General features: G+C 35.3%; 2 protein-coding genes across 11 annotated transcripts in view; one reads left to right on the top strand and one right to left on the bottom strand.

The window, feature by feature from the left end:
* Window positions 1-3,950: 3,950 nt before the first annotated feature.
* On the bottom strand, window positions 3,951-5,300 carry LOC141387746 (aldo-keto reductase family 1 member B1). Its single transcript, XM_073957880.1, has one exon. It carries the CDS (start codon window positions 4,957-4,959, stop codon window positions 4,021-4,023), a length of 939 nt encoding a protein of 312 aa, XP_073813981.1. The 5' UTR covers window positions 4,960-5,300; the 3' UTR covers window positions 3,951-4,020.
* A 9,703-nt stretch (window positions 5,301-15,003) lies between these two features.
* Window positions 15,004-25,343, top strand: part of Dg (Dystroglycan) — a 512,976-nt gene continuing 502,636 nt past the window's right edge. For 3 of the 10 annotated variants that reach the window (XM_073955148.1, XM_073955139.1, XM_073955150.1), the window contains exon 1: window positions 15,045-15,546. The gene's annotated coding sequence lies outside the window, so the exon portion shown is untranslated. Of the gene's footprint in view, window positions 15,547-25,343 lie in introns of all 10 variants that reach the window. The other 7 variants (XM_073955149.1, XM_073955142.1, XM_073955147.1 and 4 more) reach the window with 5 other exon arrangements.

Genomic DNA, 25,343 nt, shown 5'->3' with positions numbered 1-25,343 from the left:
ATTATCCAATCCACCACCATGAGCATCCAAAAACAAATGACCAGCGACCAGCAAGACCAACCTCCTGCACATAATTTTCAAAATTCAAGTTAACACGTTTTCGTTTGTTTTTCTTTTCCGGCTCATTTGCTATACGATCTTGCATACAGGTACATCACATCCTAAAGCTGTTGCGACGCGTATCCGACAAATATATATTTATTTTTAGTCTTTTTAATTTAAATAATTAAAGTTATGAAATTTGATTTGATGTTTTGTATGTATACACAAACAAAAATCAGCTGTCATTTATATCCTCATAAAGGCATATATAAACGGTTAAGATTAACCCACTGGATCTTTAAATCCCACAGGGTTAACCTTCAATAGTATAAACGCCCTATTAGATTTATTAACTCCATAAAATCTCATGCGACCAATCGTAAACGTGTAAAACACGACAAACTCTGTTGCAAAAACAGTTGCAACTTTTGGTACTTTTTGAGTAGAGTTGGATTTTTTTGCACAAATACCGAATACAACACTGTATTTTTGGTGGATTTGTGCCGGATTTAAAATAAACCCAGTCGTGAGAGGATTTAATTTTTGTATGGCAAATCTGGTCAGATTTGACCAGATTAAGCAATAAATCCTCATAAAGTGGGTTAACCCGGCAAAAAACTGTAGTGTAACCGCACTATTAGGTTATCCATGATGTCTGTAGACTATATAAGTTATCCATGATGCCTAGAAAGTGATTATAAGTTATCTTCGATGTCTAGAGACGGTGGATAAGTTAAGTTACGATGTCTCATCACTGTGTTAGGTTATCCTCGATCTCTGGAGACAGTTCATAATTTTACCGGGATTTCTGTGGACTGTGTCTAAACACTGTGTGAGGATATTCACTATGTCTGGAGACTGTGGACATGTTATGCGCGTTGTCTAAACACTGTGTTAGGTTATCAATGATGTCTGGAGAGTGCATATAAGTAAATCATGATGCCTAGAAAGTTATTATAAGTTATCTGCGATGTCTAGAAACTGTTGATAAGGTATCCATGTTGTCTAATCACCGTGTTAAGTTACCCTTGATGGCTGGAGACTGCGTATATGTTATCCATGATGCCTAGAAAGTGATTATAAGTTATCCTCAATGTCTGGAGACTGTGGATAAGTTATTTACGTTGTCTAATCACTGTGCTACGTTGTCCATGATGGGTGGAGACCGCGTATAAGTTATCCATGATGCCTAGGAAGTAATTATAACTTATCCACGATCTCTGGGGACTGTTAATTAGTTATAAAGTTGTCTAAACACTGCGAATAGATTCTCCATGATGTCTGGACACTGCGCATAAATTATCCATGATGCCTTTAAGTTATCCACGATGTCTAGAGACGGTGGAGTAAGTTATCCATGATGGCTGGAGACTGCGTATAAGTTATCCATGATGTCCAGAAAGTTATTATAAGTGATACGTAATGTTTAGAGACTGCAGATAAATTATCCACGTAGTCTAAACACTGTGTTAGGTCATCCGTGATGTCTAGAAAGTCATTAAAAGTTATAAGCTACGTCTAGAGACTCTAGATAAGTTATCCGCGATGTCTAGTGACTGTGGATAAATTATCCACGTTCTCTAAACACTGTTTTACCTAACGTATCTGGAGACAGTGTGTAATAGCTCATTTAGATTAGCCACAAATCCTCGACTGGATTTAATAAATCCAGTACAAATCTCATTGCATTTAGATATACATTTTGGAGGATTTAAATGTCAGTCAGCTGATTTTTGTTCATAGCACAATTACCAAGGTAGATGCATCAGCCTATCTGATTGATTTTGAAACGTCAACAGAATTTTTTGTAAATTGAATTCGTCTCAAAAACATACGACAAATTACAAATTTATTGTTTAATACTAAAAATGTTAGCACATTATGCTACTAATGCTAACTAAAGAGCAAATAAAGAATTATTTGATCGCAGTTTGCCCATCTAAAATAAATAAACGAATTATTTTATCGTTTAGACATCGTAAATATAAGTCTCGGTTGATTAAAATCAACTTTGTACATCAAAACAAATATAATTTTTCCGCCTTGTTTAAAATTTTTACATTTTAAATTATTTTTAGTGTAGCAATTTACCTATGCATCTACCTTGTTTTTTGTGCCAGCTTGCAACTTTTTGTATTTTCTAGCAATATGTTGCAAAAAACAGAGTTGTATACGAGGATTTATGCCAGATTTAAAATAAATCCACTCAATACGAGGATTTATTTTGTATGGGAAATCTGGTAGATTTTGGCTGGATTTAGCAAATAAAACCTGATAATGTGCTAAATCCGGCTAATGAAGTCATATCTAAATGGGCTATAAACTACCCATTATATCTGCAGATTATGGATAAATTATTGGCGTTATGTAAGCGCCAGGTAGGAATATTCAGTATGTCTGAAGACTTTAGATAAGTTATCCGCGATATAAAAAGAGAGAGATTAGTTATTCATAATGTCCCTAGACTGTATATAAGCTTGGAACCGTATCCTGATGCTGTGTATAAATTATCCACGTTGCCTAAACATTGTGTTATGTTATCCACAATGTTTGGAAACTGAATATAAGTTATCTGCGATGTATAGAAATTGTAGATAAGTTATCCGGAATGCCTAGAAAGTGCTTACACGTTATCCACCATGTCTACTAGCTGTGGGTTAGTTATCCGTGATGTCTGGATACTGATTATAAGTTATCTTGATTATAAGCGTTGATAGGATATTTATGTCATCCTGACACTATGAATAAATTTTGCGTCTTGTCTATAATCTGTGTTAGGTTATCCACGATGTATATAATTATCTAAAACGTCTAGAGATTGTTTTTAAAACATGATAGTTATCTAGAGATCACTAGCTATATACTTCTGGAGACTGTGGATAAGTTATATATGATGTTTAGAGACTTTTTTGAGTTATCTACAAAGCATAAAGGCGGTGTATAGGTTAAACAGATACGGATATGTTCTGAGTAGGGATAGGTAATGGAATGCAATAATCGATTTTTCGACTTTTCGATTTTGGTCTAAAATTAAAAATACGATTATTCGGTCTGGCGATTATTACACTTGTCATAAAACTCGACTTTCGACTTTTTCATAACCGCAGAAAATCGATTATGATCGATTATTCGTAGATTTTCGAGTTTTTTTGTTGAAAATGTAAAACCGCCAAAACTGTAAAACCGCCAAGACAGCAATCAATGGACAAATTCGAACACAAGATAATCGATTATGCGATTTTCCCTCCGGCCAAAAGTCGACCACGATTTTTAGACTTTTAACTGCAAAAAGTCGACTAATCGAAAGTCGACTTACCTATCCCTAGTTCTGAGACACATTTCACATCTCACTTCAAGCCTCAAGTATTTTGTTGAGCCCATTTATTCATATTTTTTTGCGAATTTCTTAGGGCCAAGATTCATTAGGGTATTTGAAGCATGAAGTGAGAGGTGAAGTACTTGAGGCGTGAAGTTAGAGGTGAAGTGTGTGACAGAACATAAACAATTGCATAGTTTTCTAAAATTTGCCCAACAATTATACTCTACATAAGTTATTTACGTTGGCAGGAGACTGTAAATAAGTATTCTACGAAATACAGGCTGTGGTCAAGTCATTTACATTTTCTTCAGAAATAGAATAACGTTTCCAAGTTGTTTGGAGATATCGTCCATTTAAAGCATCTCTGCATTACGAAATACAGTGGATTTCAACTGCCAATTCTATTGCGTATACGTCAAAGAAAATTCGTGTGGAATCCAGTGGACATCATTTGACATATACACTTTGGAATCTACAATTAAAATCCAATTGTATCGTAAATGTAAACATAGTCTTGTACGAATATTAAATTACTTTGTCGTCCTTCATGTTCCACCAAATATTTTAAAGAATGAAAAGATCTTTGCAGTATATTATATAAGGTTATAAATCTTTATTTAACAAATTTCTACAAAACATACTTTAACAAAACTTAAACATTAAAATTCCGTATTAAATGGAAAATACTTATGATGACTCATGGCAGTGAATGGTATAAGACGTGAATTGCTGTTGTAACCATCCATAAGTTGCATATCTTCAGGCGATAATTCAAAATCGAAACAATCGAAATTCTCCGCAATACGTTCCTTGTGTACGGACTTGGGTATAACCACGGTACCTAACTGGATTAAATACCGTAAACAAATTTGTGCCGGAGTACGATTATAACGCTTGGCCAGCTGCTGAGCATTGTCATCATAAAGAAAAGCAGGCCATTTTTGTGCTGGTTTTGGTCTAGCCAAGGGAGCATACGCGGTTATAACTATCTGCTTTTGGCGGGAGAATTCTATAAGTTTATTTTGATTAAAGGCTGGATGACATTCGACTTGATTGACAACAGGACGTATACGGCAATTTTGTAAAATCCTTTCCGTCTGCTCAGCATTAAAATTGGATATACCCAAACCTTTGACCAATCCCAGATCAACAAGTTTCTCCATAGCTTTCCAGGTGTCAACATAATCTGTATCGCTCAATTCTCCACTGCCGTGGACATTCTCATCGCCTTTGTATACCTGGCCCACAGGAAAATGCATTAGATACAAATCAATATAATCCATATCCAAATTGCTTAAACTTTTACGGCATGCATGCTCTACAATCTCTGGGTCGTGATGAATACCACCTAATTTTGTGACCACAAACATATCTTCTCTTTTGATTTTACCTTCAGCAATCTTTGCCTTTATTGCTCGACCAACTTCATGTTCATTTTCGTAGACAAATGCGGTATCAATGTGCCGGTAGCCAATATCAATGGCATCCTTAACAGCTTGCTCTGCTTCATTTTCATAGGAACGCCATGTACCCAAGCCAACTACAGGCATTTTCTGACCATTACTCAATTCAATGCAGGGTGCAAATTTGGTAGCCATTTTTGGTTAGAGGTTTTAATACAAACTTTATCAAATGCGGAATTGGACACTTCTGTGTGGATTTGTCTTATCTTTGTGGTGTTTATTTATTTATTGATTCGCAAATTTAACACGTAAAAAACAACACACTTGGTCACTTGGCGTTTCAATGAGAACTGTCGAGTCTGAATAAAAATGTGCATTTGTTTATAACACAGCTGGTTTGTTATTCATTCGATTCTCACAAGCTCTTGTGGTTTTCTGGTTTGATAGTTGCTCTCACTGAGGGCTTGTTGTTTAGCGGGTTTGAATGGCTAACAATAGTTACAATAGTTGGCACCTACCCCATACTCAAAATGAATTCCTTATTTCTGGTTTCTCATGTTCGTTTTTGTAGTTTATTTTGGGGAATTTTTTGCTGATTCATTCGTGGCCTATGACTCAGAGAATTTAGCATTTTTCTCTTGAGTATAATATTGTGTTCTCTATTAAGGGGGTATTGGGGAAGATACGTTTTAGAATCTAAAATTTAGATCAATTATGCACAGAACAATATACAGTGAGTCTCAAAAATATTCGGTTTTCAATTTCACCAATAATAACATCTCAGTATTTTAGAAGCCCGTACCCAATATGCAAAAAGCCAAATACTTAAAAAAATGTTGGTCCTGTGGCAATTAAAAAATGTATGTAACATGGATCCATGGCAACCCTATAAGCTAGAATAACAAAGAAATCGTTTTTGAACCCGTTTTTTATGCGTCAAAAATATTCGGTTTCTGTAACTTTTGTTAAATATTTTGCCAAAAAAACAGGTCATTATCGAACTTTTTCTGCAATATTAGTATACATTTTAATAATTGCGAAGATAATGTTTGTTCCTGTGCGCAAAAATATTATATTTTATATCAAATTATTAAAATTTAGCGCTAAGAAAAACGGAAAAACGCTAGAAAAGAGAAAACTGGTTATATTTCATTACAAAAACAGCAGAAATAAAAGGAAACTTTGCTTTTTTTGAATATTTATAGAACGTATAGACGTATAAATCCACTCGATTTCAAATGTCAATTCCATAGTACAAGGTGGCGCAAAAGTAATCTTCCGAAGTTTTTTGGCTGTAATTTAAAAAAAAAAAAAAAAAATGAAAAACTTTGATTTTCTTGTGGATTATTTTTATTTGGTCTTTTAATTTTTTTTTACATCAAGTCGAGAATATGATATCAGATAAATGGCCGCCGCCACAGTTTATTGTCTTTTGATCCCTTTTTATGCCATTTTCCATCACTTTGGCCAAAACTTCCAGCGATAGGTCCTCACATTCTTGTCGGATATTGTCTTTAAGAGCTGAAAAAGTCTGAGGCTTGTTGACATAAACCGGCGACTTCAAAAAGCCCCACAAAAAGAAGTCTGGAGCGCCTCATCACTCAGGATTATTTTTGATGAAAAATCATCTTCCTGTTGGTGGTGATTTAGGATGGATTGATCGTATGTTAGACGCAATTGGCGGTCAGCGTTTAACAGCTGATGCACCGTCTGGACTTTGTACGGAATCATCTTAAAATATCGTACCAAAATTCGCTGTAAAGGCCGTCAACTGATACCCATTTGCGTGGCACGTCGTCTGGTCTATGTCGAAGGCGCTTCCGTGACATCCTCGGCTGCAGCAGCAATATTCTCTGCAGAACGGATACTCCGGGGTCTGCCATGCCTGGCAGCATATCGTGTTGTGCCAGTCTCTTCGAAATGTCAAAACAGAACTGACATTAGGGGCCAATCGCAAAAATTATAGCATTTTCTGATAGGAGGATTACTTTTGCGCCACCTTGCATATACGTCAAATAAATCGTAGTTCTAAATCCACTGGATTTTATTTGACGGATATTGTATGGGATTGACAGTTTAAATCATAGTATAAGTTCATAGTTCGTTTTATGCCATGTTCATACTAGAATTTGAATCACGTAGTTCGTTCTCATAATTACGTACACGAATTAACCCGTTCATACGAAATGGTACACAATTCATAGCAACATGATTCATATTTTCATACTTTTTATTTTCTGATCTTAAAGAAAGTTTCGCCCAAAAGACGAGTAAAATTAATTGATATGAACTGAAAAACTATTTGTCCTTCTTTCAGATATCTATTTAATATTTAATTACATTATTTTCATTCATCTTTTCTATTTTTTCTCACAATTTTGGTGTTTTCAGCAAATAAAAATATTTTTCTATTTTCAAAATTAACAAGAGAGAGACCTGCCAAAATAACTTTTTGGTATACAGACTTTCTGGCAGGCATTTGATTTTTGTTTTTAAATTTGTAAGCGAATTTGAAACGAAGGACAAGAAATGCAGCTGCAATAAACGAAAATAGAAAATTTGCTATGATTTGAATGTTTATTAGTCCTTAAACCGTTTACTTTTCATTCAGGTTTTGCAGTTTTACTAAAAAATGTTGGGTTTTTAATAAATTTTAAATTTTATATTTTTCCTGTCATAATTAATTTATTTCGATAAATTCTCTCATTTGTTAGAGATGGGACATATTTTATCGTCGTTCTGAGAGTAATTTAAATTGAACAAAGTACAGAAATCGTTGTTCGTTCTCAAAATTTTGTATGGGAAATGAAGTAATTATATCGTAATTTGGGGTCGAACAACGAATAGAGAACGAATTACCGTCAGTCTGAACAAGGCATAAGTCGAATATATTTGAAACAATGTACAAAAATCACGAAAATATAGAAATAACAGATTTCGTAAAACACATAAGCCAGCTAAAACCAAGGAATCTTTTGAAAAATTGCGGCTAAACCTCCCTTAATTTTCTGGAAATTGGCCACCGAGTCCTAAATGACTTTCAGAAGATAGAAAATATGAAATTACATTCCAAAAATTCATAAGGTTAAAGCTTCTCATAGCCTTGTAACACATCATAAGTCATTGATAAATACATGTCTCCTAGAAGCTCCTTTGTACTTTTTGCGTTGGGGTACATAGAAAGGTCGGAAACTTGGTGAGTTTCCTGCTAAGGCATTCAAAACTAACTCCATTTCACCAAGTTTCTGATGTGCATCAAGTTTTGAATGTACATCAAGGCGAAACTTGAACTAGATTTTTGCTTAAGTAAATAAGCCGATGGTTTGTGATGTGTTACAAGGCCATGAAAGTCTTTATCCTTACGATTTTTTGGAATGTAAGTGTATATGTTATATCTTCTGAAAGTCATTTAGGACTCGGTGACCAATTTCAAGAAAATTAAGGGTAGTTTAACCGTAATTTTTCTGGAGATTCCTCTACCTTCCCTCCCAGTCCTTGGTTTTGGCTGGCTCATGGGTTTCACGAAATCGATTATCTCTATATTTTCGTGACTTTTGCACATTATTTCAACTATATTCGACTAAATATTCAAAAATAAGCAAGGGGAATTTTGCTTACTATTTCTGCCATTTTTATAATGAAATATAACCAGTTTTCTCTTTTCTAGGATAGCGTTTTTCCTTAGCGCTAAATTTTTAATTATTTGCTGTAAAATATAATATTTTTGCACACAGGAACAAAGATTCTGTTCGCAATTATTAAAATGTATACTAATAATGTTTGGTTTACATTCGGCGTCTTTTCGTGATTTCGAAGGTGTTTCGTGATTTCGCGCGGAATCCAGCAAAAATTATCATGATTTCGCATACAAAAATGAAATCATCTCATTTAAGGGCTGTTTACACCATCTATCAATGTCGTATGAGATGTCAAATTTTCTACCTGCGAATGTTGTACACATATGGTCTGTTCCTTTACTTTTGAAAGTGGTAAAACCGGCAAAAGTAGTATAAGTTGTAACCTGCACTCATATGAATTGTATGGTGTCTGAAGTAAAGGAACGCTTTTCGAGTAAAAAGTGGTAAAACTTGAAGATTCTTGCACGTAAAGGAACAGAGCTATAGTGTGACCACTATGAAAATTTTCATCTATCAAAATGATTTGGCAACTCATATGTAAATTTTTCATTTAGGGGGCGCTCTATTTGATACGGCATTCTCGTATGTAAAAACAAATTAATCAGCTGTTTTCTGGCATTCTCAAAAAAAAAAAAATGAAAAACAAAATCTTTTAAAAAAGAAAATGGAGAGTTATGTACATATATTTAAATATTTACAAAAGTAAATAAATGGTGTTTATAATGTTATTTTCAGATCGATTGGTCGAAAGAAACAGTCTTGGAAATTATTGCTTTGTGCCAAAAACATAAATGCCTCTATAACCCCAAAAGCCTATTATACCACAACAAACATGCTAGATATTCATTTTCCTTCAACGAAAATTAAAATTTGCGCAAATTTGCAACTCAACAATAAATGTAAACAATGACAAAAACAGCTGTTTTTATATTTATAGGTTATGTCATACGAAAATAACACTTGTAGGTATGAACGCACAAATTGAATGTTGTACGTATGACGTCAATTTTGACAAACATAGAGAATGTCGAATGGGTGAAAGAAATTACAGCTCATATGACATTCATAGATGGTGTAAACAGCCCTTTAGTGATTTCAGCGAAATCAACATCGAAATCACAGTACACATGATATACAACCCAGTTTGTGACTGAAAAAGTACCAAAAGTTGCAACTCTTTTCACGTATCACAATAAACAAGGTAGATGTTCAATTACTGCAACAAAAAATTTTAGAATCAAAATTTTTAAACAATGTGAAAAAAAATATTGGATCACTTTGTTACAATGCTATTTTTCATTGCGTTCTCGTACTTTTTTATGGGTAATGTTAGAAAAAAGAGCGAAATGTCTAAAATTACTTCCCCATACAAATTTCTTAAAAAATACGGGAACGAAAAAATGACGGAAATTGCAAAAACTCCAGCATAAATGTAAAAATCAACGTGTCAGCTATCATATTAGATGCCAATGAACATGCTTGTAGTATTGTGCAGGTTCTGAGCACAACTTTTATCTATCAAAATTTATTATTATGATGTCTCAACGATAAAATTATTTTTTTATTTGTTAGCACTATACACAATTAATACGATATATAGATAATTTTACGATAATTTTCCAAAAAAAGTTGTAAAGTTCTATATTGTCGTATATTTTTAATGATTAATTCATTTTACAACAACTTGTTTTGAAAATTCATGTTATATCAGCTGCGCATATGCATCTACCTTGATCATTGTGATATACTTGAAATCAACAAAAAAATGAGTGTAAACACCGGGGTGTATTTCAGGATTTCGTGAAATCCACTGGATTTTGGAGCGCAAGTGTAAACTTGACATAATTGAAAAAAGTTTGATAATAGGCCTGTTCGTAACTTCGCAAGTAAAAAGTATTTGCAAGTTCTTGCAAACTACTTGCTAGACTTCTCAGTTCTCTTTTACTGAACAAGTTTGTTATCGAACAGCATTTTGTAAAAGTAGGTATGTACAAATTTGTACAAAAATTTGAGTTATCGTACAGACCTAATGACCTGTGTTTTGGCAAAATATATACCCAGTGATTACACATGCAAGTGACAGTTCGAAAAACACCAATACACTCACACATATTCACTGCCACACCAACTAACAACCTCACTGCCGACAAAATTTCCTTGTCAGTAATCAATGTAAGTGCTTTGAAAGTAACATCAAATTTTTTTCCGAACGTTTACACATGCAAGTCTCAGTTCGAAAAAATTGAAGTTTCGACTATAATATGTATACACGACTGTCTGTAAGTTACTTGCATGTGTAATCATTGGGTTAACAAAAGTTACAAAAACCGAATATTAGGTCTGTCTGGTTACCCTAAAATTTGTAACAACTTGTACCAATTGTTGCTGGAATTCGTCTGTTAACACAAAAAACCAGCAAAAGAGAGCGATTCGAGAGAGACATTTTGACAGTTCTTTCACTGAGAGTTTGCAAATTCTTGCTGGACAAATGTCTTCTAGCAAGCACTAGCAATTCTTCTTCTTCCTGAAAACTGTCAATCATCTGTTTTTAGTTTTTTGTTGATTTATGTTTTATGAATATTAAAAACTATTTTATTGTGGAAATAACATAGTCTAATTGTATTGTTTTATGGAAAACAAATTTGTAAAGTGGAAAAATACTTTTTTGTTTCATTTTCTTTTTTATTTTTAATAAAATACAACGTGTTTGCTTCCAGCCAGCTGATTGCTTGCTGGTTTTTGCTGGGAAGGTGTCTGTTTACTTTTTACAATTTTCTAGCAAAAGAGAATAAAAACCCCTTACTCTCTGAGAAAGTTCTTGCTGGACAATTCTTGCTGGGAAAGTAACCAGACAGACTTAAGCTGAAAACAGATACAACGTTTGGGTAAAGTTTTGTGTCGTTTTGGCCGTTTTTACACTGTTGGGCATGATGCCGAAAAATTCAAATTCATTTGAAATATATGCCGGCAAACAGATAAACGCTGGACTTTGGTATCGTCGTCGCCCTGTTGTTGTTGTTTTTTTCTCGACGCCCAACGCAAAACTTTAATCAAACGTTGTATCTGTTTTCAGCTTTAGAACGTTTTCACACGATAAGGTTTGCCTGCTCAAAAATGCGTTGTCCGTTTTAGTTCTCATTCGTAAATTGTGTCAGTGTTGAAACAAAATGTGGAAGTAAGTGAACGAAAACGTACATAAAGTACCATACATACAGCACTAGCATGTAAGATATTATCCACCTGTTTCATCATATTTTTTACAAATAAAGGTGTTCTTCAAAACATGACTTCTATGTACCTGTAATAACAAAGGTATTTCCCTATTTCATAAAAATCTTTCTTGAAAAATTTACGCTGGTAACGCAGGTATCATCTTACCTTCAGGTGGTAAGAATTATTACATTATTTTTTACATGGCATGCGCGCATGAGGCAACAATTTTAACAACGCATACATTTTACCCAATTTTATGGGATTCACAAGAATTACTTTTTTAATTTTCAAATACAATACACACATAAACCTTTTTGGTACATTTATGTAAAACCGTACTTCTTTTTGTTCAAAAAGTACGCTTGTATACAATGACTTCAAAAACGCAACACTAGATGTGAAAATTACGAATGAGAGTCAAAACGGAAACCACGTTTTTGAGCAGTCAAACCTTATCGTCTGAAAACGTTCTTATTTTTGACGCATAAAAAACAGGGTTAACAACGATTTCTTTGTTATTCTCGCTTATAGGGTTGCCATGGATCCATGTTACATACATTTTTTAATTGCCACAGGGTCAACATTTTTTAAGTATTTGGCTTTTTGGATATTGGGTACGGGCTTCTAAAATACTGATGTGTTATTATTGGTGAAATTGAAACCCGAATATTTTTGACACTCACTGTAGTTAAAATTTATTTCCTCTGCTTGAAATTGAGTAGTTCAATATTCTTCAAACTCTTCATATTACACTTGTTCCAGAACATGCAAAAATCTACACGTTTTAACTACGATAACAACTTTTCCTTTATGTTATCGAAAAAATAGTAAAAAGTTGTAGATTCTTGGATTCTTGTACTTTACACTATACGTTTTTTAAATATGGGTTGTCACTTTTAAAAATAACAAATCCTGTAAAGCACCCATTAAACACCGCTTATAGAGGCGGTACAATATTTGTTAATATGCGTCGTATTTTGTTAAACTTGAAAATAATAAAGTCCTAATAAACGTGTGCTATTTTGATTTCAAAAACAAAAGTTTGAAACAGCCTCTTTTTTCGATGAATTACCAGAGACCCCAAACATTTTTGCAATAATTCTACTTTCTGCGAGTAATATACATATGTACATTTAGTGGAATAATATGGAAACATTCAAATTAAAAATCTAACGAGTTTTCATTCATGCCCAGCAAAATGTTTGTAGCCAAAAAAGTAGTTGAATCATGAGTGCAAGTGCTTCTGGACTACATCTTTTTACGTGAAAGAAGTCATGATTTTTACAAGGGCATGGTGCAGTGAGGATACTGTCTAATTTACTTCTTAAGCACACATTTTGCATTAGTTCTTTGTAGTGAATAAATCACAACAACATATGATTCAACTACTTCTTTGGCTACAAACAAAGATGTAGTTCGAAATCACTTTCATTATTTTTTGTATACAAATTACTTTTTATGGATGCAAACATATTGCTGTTATTATAATTAACAAGTAAAAAAGCATCAGTCGGCTTTGCCGACAGAGATATACCCTCAGCCTGTGTATATTGAAACAAATTTTTCCCAAAATACGTATGTATTTAGGCGGTTTTAAAAATTTTGGGCTTTTGAACCGACGAAAATGTTGATACTAAAAGAAATGGATCGACATTGACCGTTATGGAAGTGGATCTCCAGCCACAACATATGGTGACATAGGGGGGGTTTTACACTCTTCGGGCTGCTTGCTCAAGAAGTATGGACTTGCCCCTGAAACAACTTTTGCCATCGTAATTGAGGCAGCGAACGCAAGTTGCTTGAATAAAAATCAAAGTGATTCGATATCAGGTCTTAAAGTGAACTTATCCGAAATTTTGTGTGGGAGGTACCGGATGGAGTGGACATATATAGTCCATATTTGAACCTGATCTATATCTGGTAGATATATTAGGATGTGTAAAGTATAGACCAATTCGGCCACTCCCTTGAAGAGTTGCCGTACGAACGATTTTTCCGAACATTTTTGAACTTTTGTGGGGGAGGTACCTGAAGGAGTGGACCGAAATGGCTTATCTTCAAACTTAAACTATGTTTGGACAAAATGTTACTAAGGCCATATTTTGGACCGAATCGGCAGATCCGTTCTAGAGTTATCTTGCGCTCCAACCACTTCACACGGTGTCATAGAGGTTTTTTGCAACTTTCATGCTATTTTCTCAGGAAGTATGGACTTGCCCCTGATGAAACTTGTACCGTCGTATGGAGGGCAGTGAATACAAGTTGCTAAAACAAAAATCAAAGCGATTCGAGAGATGGCCCTAAACTGAACTTTTCCGAAATTTTGTGTGGGAGGTACCCGAAGGAGTGGACCTATTGAGACCATATTGAAACCTCATATTACTCTGGTAGAAAGTTTACGCTATACAAAGTAGGTACCAAATCGGTCACTCCCTTCAAGAGTTATCGTGCTCACAAACTTTCCGAACATTTTCGAACTTTTGTGGGGGAGGTACCGGAAGGAGTGGACCGATGTAGCTCATCTTCGAACTTAAACTAAGTTTGGGCAAAATATTACGAATGCCAAAATTTTAACCGAATAGGTTCATCCGTTCGAGGGTTATCGTGCGCTCCAGCCAGCAGGACAGACAGACAGACAGACGGACGGACATGGCTTGATCGACTCCAAATTGTCTGAAACACATTTCGTCCAAACATACTTGGGGTCTAAAACCATTATTTCGATGAGGCACATTTTCATGGTATCAAAGTGTATATACCCTCCTTAGCCTAAAGGCTGAGGGTATAACAAGAAACAAATTATGTTCTTTGTTTTTTTAAGTTTTTTTTTGCAAAATTTTGAAATTTCTAAAACGTGAAAAATTTATGAAATGGATTCAAATCGGACATTGTCAAAATGTGAAGAACGGACTGCATTTTTCATGACTCTGCGTGGACTGCTTCAAAAAAAGCTATTCAATCACTACTTCACAAGGAACAACTTCAAATAAATTTTGCTGGGTGTTTTCCAAAATATTCAATCAAATGTGAAAAATTATTAGTTTTTTATATTCCAATAATTTATAGATATTTCCTTATTTTGTTTACATTTATCTTTGACACTAACGTTACAAACAAAAACAAATTCCTATGTGGTTGTTGTTGAGTTGTATTTGTTGTAGTATTTACTTTACCTTCTGCATTTTATATTTTCTTTTTAATTTCTATCAATTATTCGGCCATTAAATAGACTATGAAAATTTTCATGAAAATGTTTTGAGCTTATGGGTAAGAAGGGAGAAAGGGAGCTCCTTCAGCTCCGCTCTCTCATAAAAGCTAAAACATTTTCATGTGTTATTTTCAGTCTTTGGCACAAGAGTTACCCTTTATTGGGTATGTTCAGTGTGAAAATTTGTAGTCGTTCAGTGATGAGTCAAGTTCTGCTGTCATTTTGCACAAACGAAAGTATTAAAATATCCTCTCAATTTGTGTTTTTTTGGCTTATTAGAATCATGGACGGATAAAACAAAAGTAATGTAATTTTTCTAATTGGAAATGAAAACACAATTGCAAGACATATTAAAAGCGCTTTTACTACGCGAAAGTAGTGTTGCTCAAACAATCTTCGGTTGCATTTATACGCTATGTTTTGATAAAAAAGGATGTAAAATTGGTAAAAGTGTTAACGCATTATATGAGTGAAAGTATGAGCCGACGAGTTTTATATTATTGAAATATTAAAATGAAGTCAATTTGCAATAAAGAAATGTGTGAAAATTTGTTCGATTTATATTAAATGTAATAAATAATTTAAGTGAACAAATTGCACATAACTTCATAACTTTTCCTTTTGTTAGTCTCACAATCTCGGTATTAAGGACATTCAATGCTTAAATTGTCAACAGTCAACAACAAGAACCAAGAACAATAGTCTCAATATCTGCAAAAGGAGGTAAGTCCATTTTAGCCATTTCCATTTTACCTGAAATATAAAGCTTAAGATGAAACCTTTTTCCTCCTCATCGTCTATGTTGCACATGTTATTTTCTATTTCTTTTTGTTGTTTTGTTTTCCCCGGTTTTTTCATATACTTTTATGGTCAGTGATGTCAATGTCATATTTGCATTAAAACTCTGAATAAACAGATATTTGTTATAAACGGGACTGATTGGTGTTATAAAGCACCGTACGCACCATCGTTTAGGCTAACCAGAGCGCTAAGGGCTTCTGTTTCTCCGTTTGCATTCGATTTTGGTTGGTGTCAGAATCTAATCTCGCCAAGTAAAAACGACAACGAAACGATGGTTTAATCACATAAAATCTATGTCCACTTTAACCGGGTGAGGTAAAAATTGTATCCACTTTATCTAGAAGACTTTAAAACATTATCCGCATACCAAGATTATATAAACAATTTTATCCAATCTATCCCATTAGCATAAAGCCATAACCAACGTTATCCAGATAATGTTAAAACGTTATTCGTGCTGTCTACATAACGTAAAAAACTTTATCTACTTATCAAGATTATATAAAAACTTTATCCACTCTATCACATTGTTGTGAAATCTTCAAACACGTTATCTACATGATGTAAAACCCTTATCCAATTTATCTAGACTAAGTAAAAACGTTATCCACTTATCAAGATCATATAAAAACATTATCCACGCTATTCCATTGACGCAAAATCGTTATCCATATTATCCAGATGATGTAAACGTCCTTATCCATGTTATCCAAATATCGTCAAAACGTTATCCACTCATGAAGATGATATAACTTTGGCCACGCTATATCATTGAGGTTAAATCTTTACCCACATTATCCAGATTATGTAAAAAGTTTATCCATGTTATCCAGATAACTTAAAACCCTTACTCACTTGTCAAGATGATAAAAAGACTTTATCCACGCAATCCCATTGTGATAAAACAATTATCAACATTATCCAAATTATGTAAAATCCTTATCCATGTTATCCAGATTAAGTAAAAACGTTATCCACTTATCAAAATGATGTAAAAACATTATCCCCGCTATCCCATTGACGCAAAATCGCTATCGATATTATCCAGATTATGTAAATGTCCTTATCCATGTTATCCCGATAGCGTCAAAACGTTATCCACTCATCAAGATGATATAACAACTTTGGTGACGCTATCTCATTGAGGTAAAATCTTTACCCACGTTATCCAGATGATGTAAACATGTATCCCTTTTATCCAGACCACGTAAAAACGTTGCCCACTTGTGAAGTTGATATAAATACTTTATCCACGCTATCCCATTGAGATAAAACCTTTATCCAGATGATGTAAAAACCTTATCCATGTTATCCAGATAACGTAAAAACGTTACCCACTAACGAACATAATATAAAAACATTATCGACGCTATCCCATTGAGTTTAAACCTTTATCCATATTATTCATGTGATGTAACATACTTACCAATGTTGTGCAAATAAAGTAAAAACGGTATCAACTTATTAAGATGATATAACAACATTATCCACGATATTCCACTGATGTAAAACCTTTATCCATGTTATCTCGATGATGCTAAAAAATTTATCCACGTTATCCACATAACGTAAAAACTTTACTCACTTATGAAGATGATATAAAAACTTATACATATATATATCCATATTATCCAGATGATATAAATTCCATATCCATGTTATCCAGATAAAGTAGAACAGTTACTCACTTATGAACATGATGTAAAAACTTAGCGCACGCTATCCCATTGATTTCAAACTTTTATCCATATTGTCCAGATGATGTAAAATCCTTATTCACTTATCAATATGACATAACAACTTTGGCCACGCTATATCATTGAGGTAAAATCTTTACCCACATTATCCAGATCATGCAAAAAGTTTATCCATGTTATCCAGATAAGGTAAAACCCTTACCCACTTCTGAAGATGGTATAAATACTTTATCCACGTTATCCCATTGATGTAAATCCTTTATCCATATTATCCAGATGATATAAAATCCTTATCCATGTTATCCAGATTAAGTAAAATCGTTATCCATATTATCCAGATGATGTAATGTCCTTATCCACGTTATCCAGACAGCGTCAAAACGTTATCCACTCTACAAGATGATATAACAACTTGGGTGAGGCTATCTCATTTAGGTAAAATCTTTACCCACGTTATCCAGATGATGTAAAATTTTATCCATGTTATCCAGATAACGTAAAAACATTATCCACTTGTGAAGATAATATAAAGACTTTATCCACGCTACCCCATTGAGGTAAAACAATTATCAACATTGTCCACATTATGTAAAATATTTATCCATGTTGTCCAGATTGAGTAAAAACGTTATCCACTTATCAAGATGATGTAAAAACATTATCCCCGCTATCCCATTGAGGTAAAATCGTTATCCATATTATTCAGATAATGTAAACGTCCTTATCCATGTTATCCAGACAGCGTCAAAACGTTATCCACTTGTGAAGATGATAAAAGACCTTATCCGCGGTATCCCATTGAGATAAAACCTTTATCCAGATGATGTAAAATCCTTATCCATGTTATCCAGATAACGTTAAAACGTTGCCCACTAACGAACATAATGTAAAAACATTATCGACGCTATCATATTGAGTTTAAACCTTTATCCATATTATTCATGTGATGTAACATTCTTACCAATGTTGTCCAAATAACGTAAAAACGGTATCAACTTATTAAGATGATATAAGAACATTATCCACACTATTCCCTCATATAAAACCTTTATCCACGTTATCCACATAACGTAAAAACGTTACTCACTTATGAAGATGATATATAAACATATCCATATTATTCAGATGATATAAACTCCATATCCATGTTATCCAGATAAAGTAGAACAGTTACTCACTTATGAACATGATGTGAAAACTTAGCGGACGCTATCCCACTGATTTGAAACTTTTGTCCATATTGTCCAGATGATGTAAAATCCTTATCCACCTATCAATATGACATAACAACTTTGGCCACGCTACATATATCATTGAGGTAAAATCTTTACCCACATTATCCTGATCATGTAAAAAGTGTATCGATGTTATCCAGATAAGGTAAAACCCTTACCCACTTCTGAATCCTAAATCCTTTATCCATATGATATAAAATCCTTATTCATGTTATCCAGATTAAGTAAAAACGTCATCCACTTATCAAGATGATGTAAAAACATTATCCCCGCTATCCCATTGAGGTAAAATGGTTATCCATATTATCCAGATGATGTAAACGTCCTTATCCATGTTATTCAGACAGCGTCAAAACCTTATCGACTCATCAAGATGACATAACAACTTTGGCCACGCTATATCATTGAGGTAAAATCTTTAAACATGTATCCCTTTTATACAGACCACGTAAAAACGTTGCCCACTTGTGAAGTTGATATAAATACTTTATCCACGCTATCACATTGAGATAAAACCTTAATCCAGATGATGTAAAATCCTTATCCATGTTATCCATATAACGTAAAAACGCTACCCACTAACGGACATAATACAAAAACATTATCGACGCTAACCCATTGAGTTTAAACCTTTATCCATATTATTCATGTGATGTAACATCCTTTACAATGTTGTCCAAATAACGTAAAAACGGTATCAACTTATTAAGATGATATAAAAACATTATCCACACTATTCCACTGATGTAAAACCTTTATCTATGTTATCTCGATGATGTAAGAAATTTATCCACGTTATCCACATAACGTAAAAGCGTTACTCACTTATGAAGATGATATAAAATCTTATCCATATTATCCAGATGATGTAAAGTCCATATCCATGCACGCTATCCCATTGATTTGAAGGTTTTATCCATATTGTCCAGATGATGTAAAATCCTTATCCACTTATCAATATGACATAACAACTTTGGCCACGCTATATTATTGAGGTAAAATCTTTACCCATATTATCCACATTATGTAAACATGTATCTTTGTTATCCAGGTAACGTTAAAAGATTATCCACTTGTGAAGATGATATAAATGCTTTATCCCCGCCATCCCATTGAGATAAAACCTTTATCCAGATGATGTAAAATCCTGATCCATTTTATCCGGATAACATAAAAACGTTACACACATAACAAATAAAAATAAAAAAAAAACATTATTCACACTATCCCATTGAGTTGAAACATTTATCCATATCATTCATGTGATGCAACATCCTTATCCATGTTATCCAGATAACGAAAATCAACTTTTCAATATGATAAGTGTTATAAAAACATTATCCACGCTATCCAACTGGTGTAAAACCTTTATCCGTGTTATCTAAATGATGTAAAAAAAATTATCCATGTTATACAAGATTAGATAAAGATTACAAAATGATGAAAAAATTTACCCTTGTTATCCACATAACGTAAAAACGTTACTCAGTTATGAAGATGACAGAAAAATTTTATCCATGCCATCTCATTGAGGTAAAACGTTTATCAATGTTATCCAAATGATGTAAAATGCTTATCCATGTTATCCAGATAATGTAGAAACGTTATCCACTTATCAGTATGAGGGGAATCCTTTGTATTATCGGAAGATGTAAAAACTTTATCCACGTTATTTTGCTGAAATTTAGATGTTCTGGCCAGGGATTGCATCGCAGATCATCTGAGTGGCAGAATCTGATGGATTCTGCAGTTCACATTTAACATTTAGGTACATCACTGCTCTATTCAAACAACAGCAGGAGTAATAAATTATATTTACATTTTTTGTTGTTGTTCGCGCCATGTTCTATATAGTTAGCAATTGTTGTCGTTGTTGATTTTGATACTACACTAAAGTTGCAACAAACAACACAGCTGGGTGAGTTTTTTGCCGCAGTCAGCCAAGCTGTTGTATTCTCTCTCTCACACAATGTCTGTGTGCAAATTCAATTTGAGCAACGCGGAAGTTCAAAAATATTTCCTATAGTATTCATTCATTCATCCATCCATCCATTCCAGCCAAACTCCATGGACCATCAGCAAAACAGAAAAAATTCTTTTGCTATACCTATTGCTGCTGTCTGCGGCATTATTTTTTGTAGTTGTTCTTCTGCACTTTGGTGTGGTGCTTATGGTGTTGCTGTTGTGTAAAAACTAAACCGTACTTCACTGCTTTTATACAAACGTAAATATTTGGACAAAGGAAAATGTGGGGGAACAGAAGTTTTCGTTTGATGTTTGATTTCAGAAAAAAAATACATTTTAAGGGTGACCAGATAGCCGTGTGAATGGTATTTAAACCTGCTTGATAGACTTGTTGATCTAGTAACCTTCAACCTATCATTTTAGATCATCTAAATCCCTTCTGACATGGCTGGTGAGGGAGGGGGTTTCCTATCCTAATTCGAGTTCTATTCTAATGCACAGCTTGCTCTGGTTGAGTCCTCGACTAATATGTGTGATTATTGTGTGCAGCACTGTTGTCGTACTGTGCTGCTTACGGAATCCATGCTGTTTCTGACGTTGGGTATCACTACAGCCTTATGGATCAGCATAATGGCAAAATATGGCAGCCGCAAAATCAGTACTTGGATACCAGAGACCTCCACCAAGGAATTCATGGTATGAACAGGAGAGTCATGCTGCTACCCAAGGAAAAAAATGCGGCATATAGGTCTACTTTACAATCAGTAACTATATGGAAAGAACACTTTTCTTAACTGTTGGTATCCAATAGTAGCGAAGACGACGAAGGTACCACAGATCCAATCCTAGAAGATGGTATTAAATGCATACCACCCGCCAAGATGCGGTAAAGACAGCAATAAACCGACTGAAGAATAATAAGGCAGCTAGTTAGCACCATCTGGCAGGAAGAACGCGCACCCGACGATTGGAACCTCTAATTATAGGGGCATAAGTCTCTTCCCTATTGCCAACAAGATAGTGTCAGGGATATTGTGCGAACAACTAAAGCCTAAGGTATACAAAATAATTGGGCCATACCAATGCGGCTTTAGACCTAGCATGTTAACCCTTGACCAAATATTTACCCTGCGGCAAATCCTGGAGAAGACCCAAGAGTTGCAGATCGACATCTACCACCTTTTTGTCGATTATAAAGCAGCCTTCGACAGCCCCCTTACGTTCAAAAGTATTCCAAGCCATGTCTGAATTTGGTATCCACGCAAAGTTCATTCGGCTTTATGAAATGGCTTTAACTGTTACTCGGTCCTCAGTTAAAATAGGAAAGAACCTCTCTGATCAGTTTTATACCAAAAGAGGTATTAGACAAGAGGCAAAAGTTAAAAGAAATGGTGCAATCTACACCAATAACCACATGTTACTTGCTTATGCTGATGATATAGACATGTTGGGACGATGAGTGAAAGAAGTAACTGATACCTTTATGAAGGTCGAAGGAGAATCTGCTAAAGTGGGTCTGGCGGTATACGCCGAGAAGACCAAGTTGATGGTGTTGACGCGCAATGCGTCCATAAAACTTGGACCAACTGTTGACGTTGGTTCCTATAATTTTAAGGTGGTAGAAGGCTTCATCTAACTCGGCACCGGAAGCAAACAACATCAGTTGTGAAATAAAAAGAATTCTATTGGCCAACAGATGCTACTTTGGCTTAAGTAAGAAGTTTAAAAACAAAGCCATATATCGCCAAACAAAAATAACGATTTACAAAACACTAATACTTCCCGTGCTGATGTATGATTCCGAAGCCTGAGTTCTTGCTGCGCAAGTAGATAAGGCAGTGCTTGGTGTGTGTTTGAGAGAAAAATTATTCGAAAGATCTACGGACTAATCTGCATTGACGGTGTATGTCGACGTCGTATGAACCACGAGCGTAAATTCCAATATGAAACTCATTGAAATGTATGCCCACTTGCTCTCAGTAAGCGCTCACTGGCTATCTCAAACATATACACACTAGGCCGGGGCGATTTGTATGGAAGGAAAAAAGTGATAGTGGGCGCCTGGAGTTTCTGATTCTTGGGATTGTACTGAGCAAAAAAGTCCACTAGACCATATGTCTACGGTGAAAATCGAGTCCCCGGATTTTGACCTGAAATTTTTTTCAAGGAAAATTTGGCCAAACCATTTCTCAGAAACTTGACCTATCCTGAAAATTTCCTTTTGCGTTCTTAGTACACTCACCAAGGGCTTTCATCTCCAAAAGGAAATTTCCACCCACTGACTTTGAGTTAAATTTTGTAGCACAGTGTTCATATTTTCCGAAAAATGTGCACTTTCTCGGGGCCATAACTGTCTGAAGGAGCGTTCCAATGCTTTTGCGATGTACTAGAGAGTTCTTAATTATTGTCTTGGCTACAATTTTTGTATTTGTGTTGGATCGAAAATCTCAGTGGTTTGGCTGTTACATATATGCCAAAATATCAAAAAACTTTGAAAAAAAACTTCAAGTCAATATCCGGGGGCTCGATTTTGACATGAAATTTTTTTCAAGGAAAATTTGGCCAAACCATTTCTCAGAAACTTGACCTATACTGAAAATTTCCTTTTGCGTTCTTAGTACACTCACCAAGGGCTTTCATCTCCAAAAGGAAATTTCCACCCACTGACTTTTAGTTAAATTTTGTAGCACAGTGTCGATATTTTCCGAAAAAATGTGCACTTTCTCGGGGCCGTAACTGCCTGAAGGAGCGTTCCAATGCTTTTGCTATGTACTAGAGAGTTCTTAATTATTGTCTTGGCTACAATTTTTGTCTTTGTGTTGGATCGAAAATCTCAGTGGTTTGGCTGTTACATTTATGCCAAAATATCCAAAACATATAACGAGGGTTTTGTCTAAGGCTGAGGTGAGTTCAGTCGCAGCCAGGGTCAACTCAAGGACCCACGAAACCTTAAGTGAAAACACGAGTGATGACAGTTCAATTCTTTATTATCACCCCTTGGTGCTTAATTTATGATTAACATGTGGATACTTATGTAGTAGATGCAATTATATATGGTTGTTATTCGTCTCAGCTGGTTGGAGCCTTACTGTGGACTCGTAGTCAATCGTCTACAGGCGACACGAGGAAGAGTGATGTTGGTAAGGTTGTGGTTGAAGCGGTGTTGGCTTGATCGTGCCCAGTGGTAGTGGTCGTTACGTTGATGCTCGGCTGTAGTACTCGCACCCAACGACTCGGCTTGTTTGGCTTCTGGGTTTTGTAGTCGTGTTGAATCGATTCGGGTTGATGGTATTCGGCTTGGTGTTGTCGTGTTGTAGCGACTCGGGTTGATGTTACTCGGCTTGGTGTAGTCGTGTTGAAGCGTCTCGGGCTGATGTCTTCGGGTTGATGATACTCGGCTTAGTGCAGTCGTGTTGAAGCGTCTCGGCTTGTTATATTCGGGTTGATGTGGTCGTGTTGAAGCGACTCGGGTTGATGTTACTCGGCTTGGTGTAGTCGTGTTGAAGCGACTCGGGCTGATGTCTTCGGGTTGATGATACTCGGCTTAGGGTACGTCTTCGAGTTGATGATACTCGGCTTTGGATTCGGCTGTGGTAGTCGGGTTGAAGGGACTCGGGCTGATGCCTGGAACGAGAAGACGATCGTATTTAGAGGGAAGCGAACGAAACGCGGAAGCAAACGAGTCGCGGAAGCGAACGAATCGCGGAAGCGAACGAATCGCGGAAGCGAACGAGTCGCGGAAGCGAACGAGTCGCGGAAGCGAACGAATCGCGGAGGCGAACGAGTCGCGGAGGCGAACGAATCGCGGAAGCGAACGAGTCGCGGAAGCGAACGGGTCGCGGAAGCGAACGAATCGCAGTGAATACAAAAGAAGTGAACGAGTCGCGGAAGCGAACAAATCGCGGAAGCGAACAAATCGCGGAAGCGAACGAGTCGCGGAAGCGAACGAATCGCAGGAAGCTTCGTTTATGTTGGGTACCAGGCGACTACGGACACTGCCACACGTCAACTTCGTGTATCTTCGGTTAACTCCGACACTTCACGACTTCTGGTGTCAAAACCTGGAGTTCTTTTTCGGGGGGCAATGCGAAGTGAATGAGAATTACTTCCCCACACTTTAGAAATAAGTATAATTTATAGGCATTGAAGTAAAATAATTGCATTAAGATAAGTGTTATGAACTGATGGTATTTAATAAAGATGTCCGGGTATGTATTGACTGAAGGTAAATTCATAAGTGGCGGTATTTATAGAAAGATGTACATTAAGGTGGGGCATATATTGGGGTGGGTAGACCGCAAACTAAAATATTATTAAGGAAAATAAATAAATGTAATGGTCACGTTACAAACACTTTGAAAAAAAATTCAAGTCAAAATCCGGACTTTTTTGCTCAGTACAATCCCAATATTCAGAAAATCCAGGCGCCCGTGGTGATGTTCAAATCGCCCCGGCCTAATACATACATTTATAAATGGTGGTGGTTTATTAAAAGGCATAGAAAAAAGCAAAATCAACAACAGACACATACATAACAAATTCCAAAGAAATACATAACAGACCTTAATAAAAGAAAAATTGAATGAAATAATTTATAAAAAGTCGCACTTTTAAACAGAAGAAATTATATAGAAACATCGTTGAACGCTTCTCCTTAGTTGTGAAATAAAACACATTTTCCTCATAGTTGAAATCATCAGCAGGAAATCGGCATCTGGAATCAAATGATTATATAATGTAATAAATAGGCACATCCATATTTCATATATACATATGTATGTATATGAAAAATGTATTGATGTAATTACCAATATTAAATGCG

Source organism: Musca autumnalis, unplaced genomic scaffold, assembly GCF_047663935.1.
Source record: "Musca autumnalis isolate F117 unplaced genomic scaffold, ASM4766393v1 scaffold_5, whole genome shotgun sequence".
Classification (NCBI taxonomy): domain Eukaryota; kingdom Metazoa; phylum Arthropoda; class Insecta; order Diptera; family Muscidae; genus Musca; species Musca autumnalis.
This window is presented reverse-complemented; position numbering and strand designations above follow the sequence as displayed.